The sequence below is a fragment of the Coenobita brevimanus genome, chromosome 46 (genome assembly GCF_032717465.1).
Source record: "Coenobita brevimanus isolate Jiangsu-jjx chromosome 46, ASM3271746v2, whole genome shotgun sequence".
NCBI lineage: Eukaryota > Metazoa > Arthropoda > Malacostraca > Decapoda > Coenobitidae > Coenobita > Coenobita brevimanus.
In genome coordinates, this window is record NC_136999.1 from 55,518,651 (window position 1) to 55,533,776 (window position 15,126).

General features: G+C 42.9%; 1 protein-coding gene across 1 annotated transcript in view; it reads right to left on the reverse strand.

Annotated features, from left to right (window-relative positions):
* Positions 1 to 4,713: 4,713 nt before the first annotated feature.
* The window catches only part of LOC145398769 (uncharacterized), a 46,765-nt gene continuing 36,352 nt past the window's right edge, over positions 4,714 to 15,126 (reverse strand). The window contains exon 5 of the mRNA XM_080271582.1: positions 4,714 to 6,148. Coding sequence (XP_080127708.1) covers positions 6,032 to 6,148 — 117 coding nt within the window. The 3' untranslated portion in view covers positions 4,714 to 6,031. The remainder of the gene's footprint in view (positions 6,149 to 15,126) is intronic.

The following is a 15,126-nucleotide window of genomic DNA, read 5'->3' on the forward strand; positions in this document are numbered from 1 at the left end:
GAGATGGTGGGGGACAGGCGACTTGGAGGCGATTTGTTTGTGGCCACCCCAAATGGGATTGAGGCGTCTGGCAATAGATAGATACCCTCCTCATTCTCATCACAACAATACATTCAAGTCCCATCCTTCCTCTCAACTCCAGTTGCAATCCTAACCCTCCCCCCCCTCAGGCCTTGCATTCAAGGACACACTACAAATTCATCTAGTCATTGTCATTTCTGTATGTTTGAACCAGTGAATTTCCTCTTCCTTCACTGCTCATGTCTCACTACCGTATAGCATTACATCCCTAACTTGTCGCATACAAAGATCCGTAAGCATGGAGGGAGAGCCCTCTCAGTGCTAGATGAGGCAACTGCTCCCTGAACTTCCTCCAACCACTCCTTACCTTAGCCACAAAGCTAGCTCCATCACATAACATGTTCACCAATTAACATAACTCTGCACAAAGCAAAGCCAAACCTCAGCACATTTATTTCAGAGTGCATGGATACTAATATGAGCTGCTGTTCTGGTGACACTTGCAAAATTATTTTTAAAAGTCTGATGAGGGGCATATCTTATATTTTACATGAATTTATTAGCTGAACTTTGATGTTTTAGCAAGTTATATTCTCCTGTAGGATAAAATGGAAAAATGTATGTATAATGGTTTAACACAGCGTCCGGGTTACGGATTGTATGGATAATGGACGTCCGGATAAATAGGGGATTACTGTATTAGAAAAACACAGTGCTCTTAAATTTCATAAACTTAAATACAGTATAGATTTCTCTGCAACTGTAGCCTTGAACCTATTGCACATGACTTTTACAGACTTGCAACTACTCTAATGCTGTAAAAACACTCCTTACAATGTTCATGAACATATCTGTGTGTGGTTTCTGTACAGGAACATGTACAGTGTATACAATATTATTTTCATTAATATCACAATCATCCTAACCCAGTTTTCATGTATTATTATTATTATTATTATTATTTTTATTATTTTTTTTTTTTTAAATGCGAGGAAGAAGGAACCAAAGGCCAAGAGACCGCAGTAACAGTTCCCTCCAAGAGAAAAACAAAATACAATACAGAGCCAAATTCAAGATCCGATCATTGTGAGATGCCTGGACACACTGCGTTTGAAAGACTGGAGATCATAGGCAGCAGGAAATACAGACAGAGGGAGACAGTTCCAGAGCTGACCTGTTGCATAAATGAAAGACTGGGAGTAACGGTTAACTCTTGCATTAGAAAGTTGGACAGAAAAGGGATGAGAGTTTGCTGCCAGACGGGTGCTACGCGCCCGTCATAGAGGTGGAGGAATGCAAGCAGACAGTTCAGAGGAGCAGTGACCATTAAAGTAGCAACAGAAAAGAGATAAAGATGCAACAGTGCGGCGAAGAGACAGAGGTTGAAGGGAGTCAGTAAGAGGAGGAGAGTTAATGAGACGAAAAGCCTTTGACTCCACCCTATTGAGAAGAGCTGTATGTGGAGAGCCTCCCCACACATGAGAGTTGTACTCCACACAGGGGCGGATAAAACCCCTGTATAGAGTCAACAATTGTGCAGGGGTAAAGAAAGAGCGGAGTCGGCTTGGCACACCCAATCTCTTGGAAGCAGATTTTACAAGAGATGTAATATGATCTTTTCAAGATAAGTCCCAAGTAAATGAAACCCCAAGCATGTTCAAGGACGATGCAGGATTAAGCTGAATATTATTAAACATTAGTGGGTATACCTGTGGAAGATTTTGTCGGGTTGATAGGTGTAAGAACTGAGTCTTAGATGCATTAAAAACAACCATATTATTTTTACCCCAGTCAGAGATATGAGCCAAGTCAGACATTAGGTGTGCCATAGCCTCATCCCTTGTTTCTTGAAGTAACTGTTGAGATGGGCGTTGCGGGAACCGAATGGAAAGGTGAAGGGTGGAGTCATCAGCGTATGAGTGGATAGGGTTAGATGTACAGCTTAGAAGATCATTGATGAATAAAAGGAAGAGAGTTGGTGATAGGACAGAGCCCTGAGGAACACCACTGTTGATAGATCTAGGAGAAGAATGATGGCCATCTACAACAGCGGCTATAGAACGACCAGAAAGGAAGCTAGCGATAAAGGCACAGATAGAAGGATAGAAACCGTAGGAGGGCAGTTTGGAAATTAATGATTTATGCCAGACTCGATCGAAAGCCTTTGAGATGTCAAGTGCAATGGCAAAGCTTTCGCCAAAGTCCCGAAAGGAGGATGACCAGGAGTCTGAAAGGTAGGTGAGAAGATCGCCAGTGGAGCATCCCTGACGGAACCCATACTGACGATCGGAAAGAAGGTTGTGATAGGAAAGATGACTTAAAATTTTTCTATTGAGAATTGACTCGAAAACTTTTGAAATACAGGACGTTAAAGCAATTGGATGGTAGTTGGAGGGTTGGGAGTGGTCACCCTTCTTTGGGACTGGCTGAATGAGAGCAAACTTCCAGCAAGAAGGAAAGGTACAAGTTGACAGACAAAGGCGAAAGAGTTTGCCTAGGCAGGGTGTAAGCACAGAAGCGCAGTTCTTGAGAACAACAGGAGGGACCCCATCAGGCCCATATGCCTTGTTAGTATTGAGGCCTGTGATGGCAGAAAATACATCAGCTGAAGAAATTTTAATGTCAGCCATGAGGAAGTCAGAGGGGGGAAGTGATGGAGGAACAGCACCGGAATCGTCTAAGGTGGAATTGGAGGAGAAAGTCAGTGAGTGTATATAATCTGAAAACAGGAAAACAAGTGAAAGTTATGAAATGAGTACCTGACAAGGTTTAGGGAACTGGTAGCAGTATGTCATAAGGTGTGAAGGTTTATAAAAATTCATACTGCATTAATTTTCTTGAAATATCATATTTGCACTTACAATTAATACATCAAAGACACTGACTTAAACTTCACTGAAAAGTAGTTCAAAAAACTAATATTACAATTTAAGTTCATCATTACACATCACTAACGATACCTTGAGACTCACATATGACTAGACTTGTTGATTTACACCTACCAACACCATACTTGTGATCCTTCAGTTGCATGCCACATATGGGGCTTAATATTTCTATGGTTAGAAATTCAGTGCTTGGACCCTGACTTGAAACTTTCTAAATGCAACCATTAAATGGTTTTTATAAATTATAATATTAAATCCTTAGAGTTAACAACTACAAGACTCTGGATAACTGACTTAAAACACCTGCCAGTACTACAGGCAGCAGACCAGACACTTAAAACATACAACATTAAGTTAAATTTAACTTGTACAGGTACAGAATTATTATTATATTTTTTAATGAAATTAGTGCTATGCAAATTCTGAGTACAGTACAGTATTCTATGACCGTATTAGTTTGGGACTAAAATTACCAATTCTTTAGGTATTCTTCTGGAGATGGTTTGGAAAAAATAACTGGAATGTATAATGAATGACCATAGACTCAAGAGGTACCAGTATACATGGCCATGCACATAAAGTTATCACACCTGTGTACAAGTTAGCACCACTAGCAAACACACTTGGTTACCATCCTTTTTTCTACTTTAGTTTTACAACTGTCTTGGCTATGTGACAGTAGACTGGAACCACCAGATATGTTGTCAATTTTCTCCAGGCTTATACTCCTGTAAAGCTGATTATTAGCCACAGAACTGGATTAAAATTAACTGTCCAGTTCACCATTAGTCATCACCTACCCAAATGTAAATGTTTCATAAAAGATTGTTCAGGGAGATCTGTCCCCAGTGTATTGAGTGAGGTTTTGATTTATAGTTAAACAATGATATAACCATATCTGCAAAATGTGATAAATGTAAAATGATATCCTGCCACTGCTGTAAAACCCGTACTCCATTTCTTCCTGCTGTAGTTACCACAAAATACTTTCATGCTGCCTAAAACCAACAATCATAGGCGAGACACAAACAGCTCTGTTCTGAATTATTATTCTTTTCATGTTTAATGGTACTGAAACCATTTGACTTTAGGTTATTCTACATTACATATACAATAAAACATCTCACCAATCTAAAGCTTTCCATATCAAAATGTACAAAAGAAATCATTACTTCTAGTAATCATTTGCGATCGTTCCATGTCTAAAGCCTCCAAAACAACCATCAGCAATATAAAATCAATCTTAGGCAGCACAGAATGTTAATACTGGCTGGTTCATTACAGTACACAGAAATATAATAACTAACATAAATATACTATGCACACTGGGAATATTAGAGTGATCCCACGTTGTAAGATTATGCTATCATCTATAAAACACTGATGCTTAGCTGCAGATGCCAAACGCCTTAACTGTAATGTTCAGTCATTTGCCATACATTCTGCTCAACCTCTACCCCTACATCTGGCTAACAGAAAGTTTTATCCAGGATTTTACACATGAAGTTCTGTTGTTCGTAATTTGACGCTTTCCTACACTGTAAACTGTCCTTGTGAAGTCTAGCAAAGCTTCATACTACATGTACCACTTTAATACTGGACAAAATGTCTTCTTTTACCGTGACCCTAGCAATGACATCCAGCAAGGAGTTAAATTAGAGGATGAGCAGAAACTATGGTTCACAAATGCACAGTGGAATATCTCTGGTTTTTCCTTGTTTAGAAGAGACTAATTTTTCAGGCTCTGATTCATTGGCCTTTTTTTCTTCAACGAAGAAACTAACTGAATGTTGTACCTCTTGTTATTCACACATCCAGATTCTAATTCTCTGCAAAGCTAAAACAGCATAGCTGACTTATCAATCCAACAGAGTCAAGAATTCACATGCTGTTCTTTTTCCTGCAGTCCTTTTAGAACAGATTTCAGAGCAATTGTAACACGAAGTTCAGCAATAATTTCAAGAACAATGTCTGATTTCAGAGTTGATATGAACTGAGATCACTTAGGAACATTATACTGTAAAATTCCAATTTTATGGAATGGGTCAGAGAAGAGTTTGTGCCTCAAAAATGATACTGTCTGAAAAATGTGCAATTTCCTAGTCGATACATAAAAATATATATATAAATGAAGCCTTACTTACTGCAACAATTTTTACCAGTTAGGGAAATGTTGGCGGCAAAGGAGACTACATGGCACCTCTTCTTTAGTGATTCATTTTGCATAATACATATGAACATTCTTTTCCATGTTAATTGAATCATTTTACTAGTGACACAGTTTGCTTAAAGAACATGCATGAAGTTACTGAGGTGTAATGTACAGAATGATCTGTTAAAGAAGTGTTATGAAATCTTAAAAGCCATTCAGAATACTGTATGGCCCAAAAATTTATGCTGCAGAGAAAATAATGGATGATAAAATGTGATGCAACAGCAGCCAAAGAATATATTCAGCACAATATACTGCTTCCCTCTGTCCTTAGTATTCTATATCAGAGAGAATTTTAATCATTAAAGAATTAAAACTTAGTCCCTGGGAAAACCTTCTTCAAACTTCATCTACTGGTCACTTTCATTCCAGAGAAAAGGCATTATTTGGTAAACTGGTATTATGTAAAGCTGGGAGGTCACTTGATGGATATATGAACTATTTCAATAATTAATGTTGTCAATACACTTTTCCGAGCAATACTAATGTTATTATCATTATGATTACCAGTAAGTGATTATACAGCATTCATTCATTCATTCATCAGCTAGTCCTGTGTTGCCCCACGAGGAGCACAGGCATACTTAACAGAAATGTGAAAGTGTAATAGAGCATTTACTGTACTGAATATTACAGTACCAGTAGAGAACAGCAGACCAGTGTGTACAGTATTTGGAATTTTGCATGTTAACCACTTCACTCCAATGACATATTTTATATACCATTGTTATTACCACCAGATGACTTTATATGGCTTTGGACAGACTTTTTGAAGTGGAGAAGTTAGATACAGCCATTATTAACACCAGTATTAAAGGTCTGTCATACCATAAGTTGAATGATATAAAAACAGGCCATTGGACCGAAGGTGTTAATATGTACGAACTATGGATGTGTATAAAAGGCAGCCTCAGCCTTGCAGTGCGTCAATCTCTTGCTGAATGTTCTCCCGGGCAAGCTTTTCTCTCTCAGCCTGGAACTCCGCAGTGGCATATATGTTTGGCATTAACAAAAGGTTCTTCAGCATCTGAAATAACAATATTACTTTAATAAGTAGCACACATAATACTGTACACTGATAAAATACTGCAGAGACAGTGCAAGGAAATGTTTGTCACTACTGTACGTTCAGCTCAAGGAGTCGTGTTACCCCCTGCCATCCCACTGTCCCTCATGTGGCAATGGTGCACAACTTGTGTGTGTAGGAGGCAGACAGCAAAGATCTTTCTTATAGTTTGAAACAGTAAATCAATATGCAGTACAGTAATCACTCCAATATCCGGATCAATAGAGCCATCGGTAGGTTCGGATATTGGTTTTGTCCGGATATTGGGCCCCAGCTTATGGACTTGTACTTACGGACCCTAACACAGAGAAACACCTATACAACTCCCTCCGGACATGCATAGCACCTATTTAACACCCAAATCACACCAATAAGGCACATAAATGACTGAAATAAATGCAATAGACACATCAAATGTGGGTTTAGAAGTATGTTCATACATTAATAAACATTCTGGTACTTATGGACTCTAACCGAACCTAACCTAACCGAACCTAACCGAACTCTGAAAAACACATTCCTACTGCACATGCATGAGGTAAGTTTAGTATGGAAAGAAGTACAGTATGACACTTTCTGGTAAGTATAGTATGGGAAAAAATACAATATGAAACATTCTGGTAAATATAGTATGGAAAATAGTACAACATGAAACATTTTGGCTACTTACAGCAAGTCCCTGGCCACCTCGATGAATAACCGCCTCCTCTCGGACTCTGACAGTAAGAACGATTTCCTGAAGCACTTGCACTACACTCTTCCTGAAGTCTTGCACTGAACTTAGTCACTAACACACAGAAGTCCGTTCTTTTCACAGTGTTCACTTTAGTCCAAATAATGTTCCATTAAATTTAAGTGTTGCACATTAACTTTTCCCAAGTTTTTTTTAAGTTTCCAAAGCCAAAACAAAGAAGGTTAGTTACGTTAAATTTCTTTTCTACTTAGTCTTTTCTCCCAACTTGAAAACCTTAACACAACACACCGTTTTTTTCACTGCACAACACTCAAAATTCCCGTGTGGTCTAGTGGAAAAGTTCTTGCTGTTTATTCACTGTCAGAGCCCGAGAGTATCACTGGCAGGCGTCCAAGGGGTGCATCGGTGGGTAGTGGTGATGGCGTACCGACTACAGAAGACTCTGAAGACAGCCGCAAACTCACGTCGAGCGGTGACTCCACTGTAGCTGATGTGCTGGGCTATGGCTCGGAGCATGAGGGCCTGTCTTGGGGAGGCAACGGAGTGGAACCAGGGCTTGGCACAGCGGGGGTCACAGGCCTGAAAAAACTGTCAATCGTTGACTGACGCAAGGACCGACGATTCTGGCGATTGATGATGCGCTGCCGGAAAGCACGCACTTCCTCCACGAGTCCCAAGGGCCCCATCTCCCTGTCGCAGTCCGGGTGTTCCAGGTAGTCTAGGACGAACTCTAGATGTTCCCGGAGTGCGCTCAGCTTGGGGATGGCTGGAGTAGTGTCCTGCTGGGCGGAGTCTGCATCATCATCGCCTTCGTCGTCGGAATCTTCAAGTTCGGGACTGACACCAGCAACCGAAGACGCGATCTCGATATCAGACAACGTCTGATACCCAGGATCGCCCCTCGCTCGTCGTCCAACCACTCACGAACATCGTCCACATCAACATCGTCGCCGTGCGCATAGCCGTGCATGGAAGTCATCCACGTCAAACCCTAGGAAATCGTACTCCACATCTGTTCCGAGAAGCAGACGAGACCAACCATTTTCAAGAGTTTTCACAGGGACTTCCTTCCATGCACTAGCCCAGTTGTACAGCGCAGACTTGATGTTGTAGCGGCGAAGGTTTTCCAAAGTCCGCTTGCCTCGAGTGTCACGTCCTTCCCTGCGCTCGTCCTCGTCCTCGAGAACCACCATCACCTCGTCCAGGAACTTCCGACGGTACAGGCGCTTTGTTGCCACGATCACTCCTTGGTCCATTGGTTGAATGAGAGCAGTCGTATTAGGTGGCAGAAACATGCACCTAATACGGCCATTCTCAGCAACCAAGTCCTTGTCGCACGGGGGGGCAGGTGCATTGTCGAGGAGAAGGAGAGCCTTTACCTGGTCGCGAGGAATTCCCAGTGTCTTCGTCTGGTAATGTATGACCTCCTTGACGAAGTGATGGTGAAACCAGTCTTTGAAAATCACAGCTGTGAACCATGCTTTCAAAGAATGGTACCATACGACAGGAAGGACATCCATCACCCCACGAAGGCACCGAGGCTGCTTTGCACGGCCAACAATAACGGGCTTAAGCCGGTGCATGCCGTTAGCATTGGCACAACACACAGCAGATATCCGTTCCTTAGAAAGCTTGCGGCCAGGTACACGCTTCTCCGTCTCATCGGCGAGAGTGTTCGTTGGCACTGAGCGACAGAATAGGCCAGTTTCGTCAGCGTTATAGACTTGACCGAGAGTGAGGCCCTCCCTGTCGATCAAGCCTTTCACCTTGTGCCGAAACTCGTCCACTCCATCCTCGGAAGCGTCCAATGCTTCGCCATGTGCTTTACGGTTAGTAAGGCCATGTCGCAACTTGAACGCGAAGAGCCAACCCTCGGATGCCTTGAAGTCTAGGGCGTCGTGAAGCCTTGCAAACTTCTCAGCAGCAGCCTTCAGCTCCGTTCCACGTACCATCACACCAGCTGCACGTTGCTGTCGATACCAAATCAACGTGGAGCAGTCGATCTCTGCATACTTGGGAGTAAACATAACCTTCCTCTCCACGTTGCGTTTGCTTCTCGACGAGAAGTCAGCCGTGTACTGCATGAGCTTGTCTCGGGAACGCTTGATATCAAACAAAGTCGACCGGGCCAGGTTGAACTCGCGGAGAATGCGAGAGGAAGACCAACCCGCATCAACCTTCTCCAATATCTCCCGTTTCTTCTCCAGAGTCAACACCACTCTCTTCCTTTTCTCAGGAGGCGGGGCCATCATCACACACACTAAGAGTAGGGCAGAGAGCAGCAGGAGGCCTTGCAGCAAGTACGGCACCACCACAAAAGCGAGCACGTGGGCAGCCATGACGAAGAGCGTAGGTCTTGTCGCGGTGAGAGACAGGCGGGAAGTGGGGAGGATGCAGCGGCGCTCTATCGGACGTCGGAGGAATGACGAACCAAAACAATGCTCTCACGCGGCGCGCGCGGCAAGTTCAAATTACGGACGGCAAAAAATCGATTTTTTTTCCCCAATTTTTTTGGATTTTTGGACCATTTTGGGAATGTTTGATCCCAGGACGATAAGGTTCGGTTAGTGGGGATGTTCGGTTATTGGGCGTCCGGATATTAGAGGGATTACTGTATTAACATGCAGTTGAATGATCCTGAGGATATAATATAATATGGAATCTCTGTGATGGCATGTGGTTACTTGCAGTATATAATATTACCTTTAATGGCAGAGTGGAAGAGGTGGGGCAATGGAGGGGGTGAGGTAAGGGAAGGGAGTAAGGGGAGGGGAGAAAGTCGGGAGAACAGGATGGTGAAAGGAGGTGGTGAAACACCGTGAGTGGGAGACAAAGGGAGGGGGTGGGAAAAGGTATGAAACTGTCCCACTCAACTGGGTTATTATGGGTAATAGTGATATTATCCTATCTCCCTTCGGTCTTTGTCTTACATGACTCTAGGAGGAGAAGAGTAGGAGCTTACTGGAACATACACGCCCTAAAATCTCAACAGGCCTTACTAGTCATAAACTATAAGGTGTTGGTAGTCTTGCAGTTCACAAGCTGCTCCGTCACTTCATTCTCACTGTGGCATTCCCTTTCTCCTGATGTCTCTCCCTTGTCCCTTCCTGCACTGCAAGTAACACCATACACCCTTACAGAAATCTATCTATCTATCTATTGCCAGACGCCTCAATCCCGTTTGGGGTGGCCACAAACAAATCACCTCCGCGTTGCCCTGTCCCCCGCCATTTCACTGCCCTGCTCCCAACTCACACCCCCCTCTCTCATTTACCTCTCCACCCCATCCCTCCACCTCATCCTCGGCCTCCCCCTCCCTCTTTCCCCCTCCACCTCACTCACATACACTCTCTTCGTCAGTCTTTCACCCTCCATCCTCTCCACATGGCCAAACCACCTCAGTGTGTTCCTCATAACGCTTCCTATCATATCCACATCCACACCACAATGCTCCTTTATATCCTCATTTGTCAGCCTGTCTCTCCATGTGACTCCACAGGCTCCTCTTAAATAACTCATTTCCACTGCTCTCACTCTTGTGTCCTTCCAACAGCATCCAAGCTTCACTTCCATAAGTTAGGGTTGGTATCACAATACTGTCATGTAGTAACCTTTTCACTTCCATGCTCACTTCCCTGTTTCTTATCACTGCTTTCAAGGAACTAGCAACCTTTCTTCCCTGCTGTACCCATTCAAGCATTTCACCCTCCAAACCTCCATCCTTACTCATCACACTACCTAAGTACTTAAATGTACTCACATTTTCCAATTCCTCACCATCCAACCTCGCTGTACATCCACTGACTTCACCTCTCTCAAAGACCATCACTTTACTCTTCCCTACATTCACCTTTAGATTCCGTTTCTTACACACTCTCCCAAACTCATCCACCAAGCCTTGCAGCTCCCCTTCGTCTTCACTCAACAACACAGTATCATCTGCAAACAACAGTACAGGGAGTTTCCAAGCACTACCCTATCTCACCAGGACCACTCCAACATCCACTACCCTACCTTGTACCTCTTTTATTACCCCATCCATGTACAGATTGAACAACCATGGAGACACGACACATCCCTGTTTCAACCCAACCTTCAAAGAGGAAAATTCACTCAGTTCACCATCAACATGCACTACAGCCTTCGCACCATCGTACATACTCTTCACTGCATTCAACAACTTCTCGTCTACTCCATATATTCTTAATACTTTCCACAATCCTAGTCTATCCACCCTGTCATAGGCTTTCTCCAAATCCATGAAGGCCGTATACAACTTCTTTCCCTTCTCTAGAAACTTTTCCACTAAAGATCTAAGAATGAATATCTGATTAACACAACCTCTTCCCTTCCTAAAGCCTCCCTGTTCTTCTCCAACTAATTACTCTGTTCTTTCTCTAACTCTGTCAACAAGTATCCTACCATACACTTTTCCTATTATACTAAGAAGACAAATGCCCCTATGATTACCACACACTTCTTTTTCCCCTTTTCCTTTGTACAAGGGAATAATTATACCTGACTTCCAATCCTCTGGGACTCTACCTTCCTCCCAGGCCAATCTGCACATCTTCCACATCCATTCTACTACTATCTCTCCCCCATGCTTCAGCATTTCACCACACACTCCATCAATTCCTGGGGCTTTCCCCAATTTAATTTCTTCATTGCTTCCACAACTTCTATCCTACTGATTTCTTCCTGTCTTCTCACCTCCCTCCTTCTCCCAGCCATTCCCCAGCCACTTATACTTGCATTACTTCCATCCGCTATGTTCAACAATTCCTTAAAGTGTTCTCTCCATCTGCTCACTTTTTCTCCCTTCTCCACTTGTAATCTACCATTTTTATCTTTCACTCCCCAGCTAACTTCACTTCCACCCTGTCTTACTCTCTTCACCTCTTTCCAGAACATTTTCTTAAAGTCCCTCTACTTTACACTCAAATTCCTTCCAAATTCCTCATCCACTCTCTTCTTCCTCTCTCTTACTAATCTTTTCACTTCTCTCTTCCTCTCTACATATAACTCTCTCTTCCGCCTCTCAACTTCTTCCACGCCCTTATTTCTCATCGATTCATTGTATGCATTCTTCTTTTGTGCCACAGCCTGTCTCACCTCTTCATTCCACCATGCTGTTCCTTGCACCCCCCTCCATCTTCTCTTCATCCCACACACCACATCACATGCTGCACATATTTCTTGTGTGAATATCTTGCACACATCTTCCACATCCCCCATCTGCTTCAATTCATATTTGCTCAATCGTTCCTCCACTTCTCCCATATATTCTGCCTTTTTCTCATCCTCTTGTAACCTTTCCACTCTCCTTGCAAATACTCCTTCTTCCCGTCTTCTATTTCTCCATCTTATTTGGATCTTGATTCTGGTCACCACCAAGTAGTGGTCAGAAAGTCCACTCCCCCAACCTCTATAAGCTCTTGCATCCATTACACATCTTTGCATCCTTTCATCCACATACACATAATCAATCAATGCCTTTCTTTCATTCAGTTCACCACCCACCTTTCTCATCACTCGCCATGTATACCTGTGGATCATTTTATGCCTGAAGAGGGTACTGTCTATCACCAACCCCCTCCCAGCACAAATGTCCACTAACACACTACCATTCTCATCTATCTCAGCAGGCACACCCCAGTCACCAACTATTCCATCCACCTTCACATTCCCTAATTTACCATTCATATCACCGATCAAAAACACTCTCTCATTCCTTCCAAACTTTTCCATGCACACTTCCACATTTGTCCAGAACTCTTCTCTCACTCTGCTTGCACAATCTTGCGTTGGCACATACACACACACAATCGCCCACATTTGTATTCCAACTTTCAATGTTACCCACACAATCCTTGACCCAACTGATCCATACTCTCTTATGTTCTTCTTCCATCTTTTACTCACAACTATACACACTCCTTCTTTTGGCCTCTCATTCTCACCTACTCCTGCACATATACCCCATCCATACTCCAATTCTCTCACACTCTCACCTTTCCATTTAGTTTCAGTTACTTCACATACATCAACTTTCACACCCTCAAGCACCTGGACAATCTCTCTCTTTCACCTCATCATTCGCACCTCTTACATTCCATGTTGCAATTACTATGTCCTTTGTCCGGTCCTTGGTCGTCATCTTTTGGTCAGTCCTTGTCCGAGGCTTCTTGTTCGTCTTTTTAGTTAGTTGTTTTCCGGGAAGGGGCAATAACTCTCCGCCAACCCTTTTAGTTGCCTTGTACGAGAAGCAGGGATACTGGGGCAGTATCCTTGAAAATCCCCCTACCCCAGGGGGTAAATGTCCTGGGAAAAATCCCTCAAAACTGCCCTCAAAAGGTGAACTTGGGGCTGACTTGGGTACCATAAAATCCTTTAACATGTAAACTTATGGCCCTATAACATGAAAATCTCATAAAGCAGCATCTTCTGCGGACAATATTCGCACGTTATGCAAGCGCTCACTGTGTGTGTGTGTGTGTGTGTGTGTGTGTGTGTGTGTGTGTGTGTGTGTGTATAAATATAAATATATATATATATATATATATACAGTAATCCCTCCAATATCCGACGTAATAGAGCCACAGGCAGGTCCGGATAGTGGTCCTGTCCGGATATTGGGCCCCAGCTTATGGACTTGTACTTATGGACCCTAACTCAGAAAAACACCTATACAACTCCCTCTGGACATGCATTGCACCTATTTAAGACCCAAATCACACCAATAAGGGACATAAAAGACTGAAATAAATGCAAAACAACCATAAAATGAGGTTTTAGAGGTGAGTTTATACAATATTAAACATTCTGGGTACTTACAAGTCCCTTGCTCCTGGACTGGTTTGAACCGCCAGTTTGCAGTCCACAGTTAATCCTCTGCACTCTAAATTCTAATTTCTTAACACTGCACAACACTGTAAATTCCTGTGTGTTCTAGTGGCGAGGTATTGCAGTTTATTCACTGTTTATTCACAAAAAACAAGCACCTGTGGCTTGCACTGCTATGAGCATCTGCTCTTGATCAGAGTTAGGCTGTGACTGTTGATGTTGGTGGGGTAACAGAGTTGCCAGATCGCAACGGGCACATTACCAATCTCTTCAACTTTCATAACCAAATTTAACTTTTTATTACCAAATTCGTAAAGCTAGCATTTATTCTTCGCTAATTATATATACAAGTGGAAATACATGTAATCACTCTCCTTATAATTAACACCATGTTGATTATTTTCAAACTATGTAGGGTAGCAGATTAATCAGAGAGAGCAAACAATCCTCCATCTCCATCCTGTGTATCCTCATACATGTGAAAAATCCATTTGGTAATGCATTATTCTGATTCATTACCAAACGAATTTTTCATTACCAAATTGGCCCGCACTTGGTAACGAAAAATACCAAATGGCAACCCTGACAGGGGAGGGGGGAGGGGGAGGAAGGAAGGAAGGGGTGAAGGGACCATGGTGTAACAGCTGTTCGGCGCCAGGCGGGAATTTCAAATTACGGGAGGGAAAAAAGTCAGATTTTTTTCGAATTTTTTGCGGTTTTTGGCCCATTTTGGGAATATTTGATCCCGGGACGATTATGTCCGGTTAGTGGGGATGTTCGGATATTGTGCGTTCGGATATTAGAAGGATTACTGTATATAAAAGTGCTACCCAAAAGTTCCAGTAATTTAAATACTGTAGGAAAATAAGTTACCTTACCTCCTAGTTCTCACTGTCACCTTCGAAGTAGTCCCCTTGGGCATGTACACAGTGGTCCCAGGGTTTTTTCCATGAGTCCATGCATCCCTGGAAGGATTCAGGCATGATGGTCTTGAGCACCTCCTGCGTTTCTGTCTGGATCACCTCAATCGAGTCAAATCAACTCCCTTTCAGTTGTAATTTCTGCTTGGGAAACATGAAAAAGCCGCAGGAGGCAAGGTCAGGTGAATATTGTGGGTGGGGAATGACTACCATGTTAGTGGAAGCCAGGAACTGCTGGACAACAATTGATATGTGGGCGGGGGCGTTGTCATGATGCAACACCAGTCCTTGTTCTTCCACTGTTCTGGACGTTTGCGGTGGATGTTCTCCCTCACATGCTGCAAAACTTCACACTAAAACTTTCCGCTGACAGACTGACCAGGTGGGACAAATTCCTTGTGAACAATCCCTTGGATATCGAAGAAAATGATCAACAGAGACTTGACAGTGCTGCAAACTTGACGTGCTTTTTTCGGCCT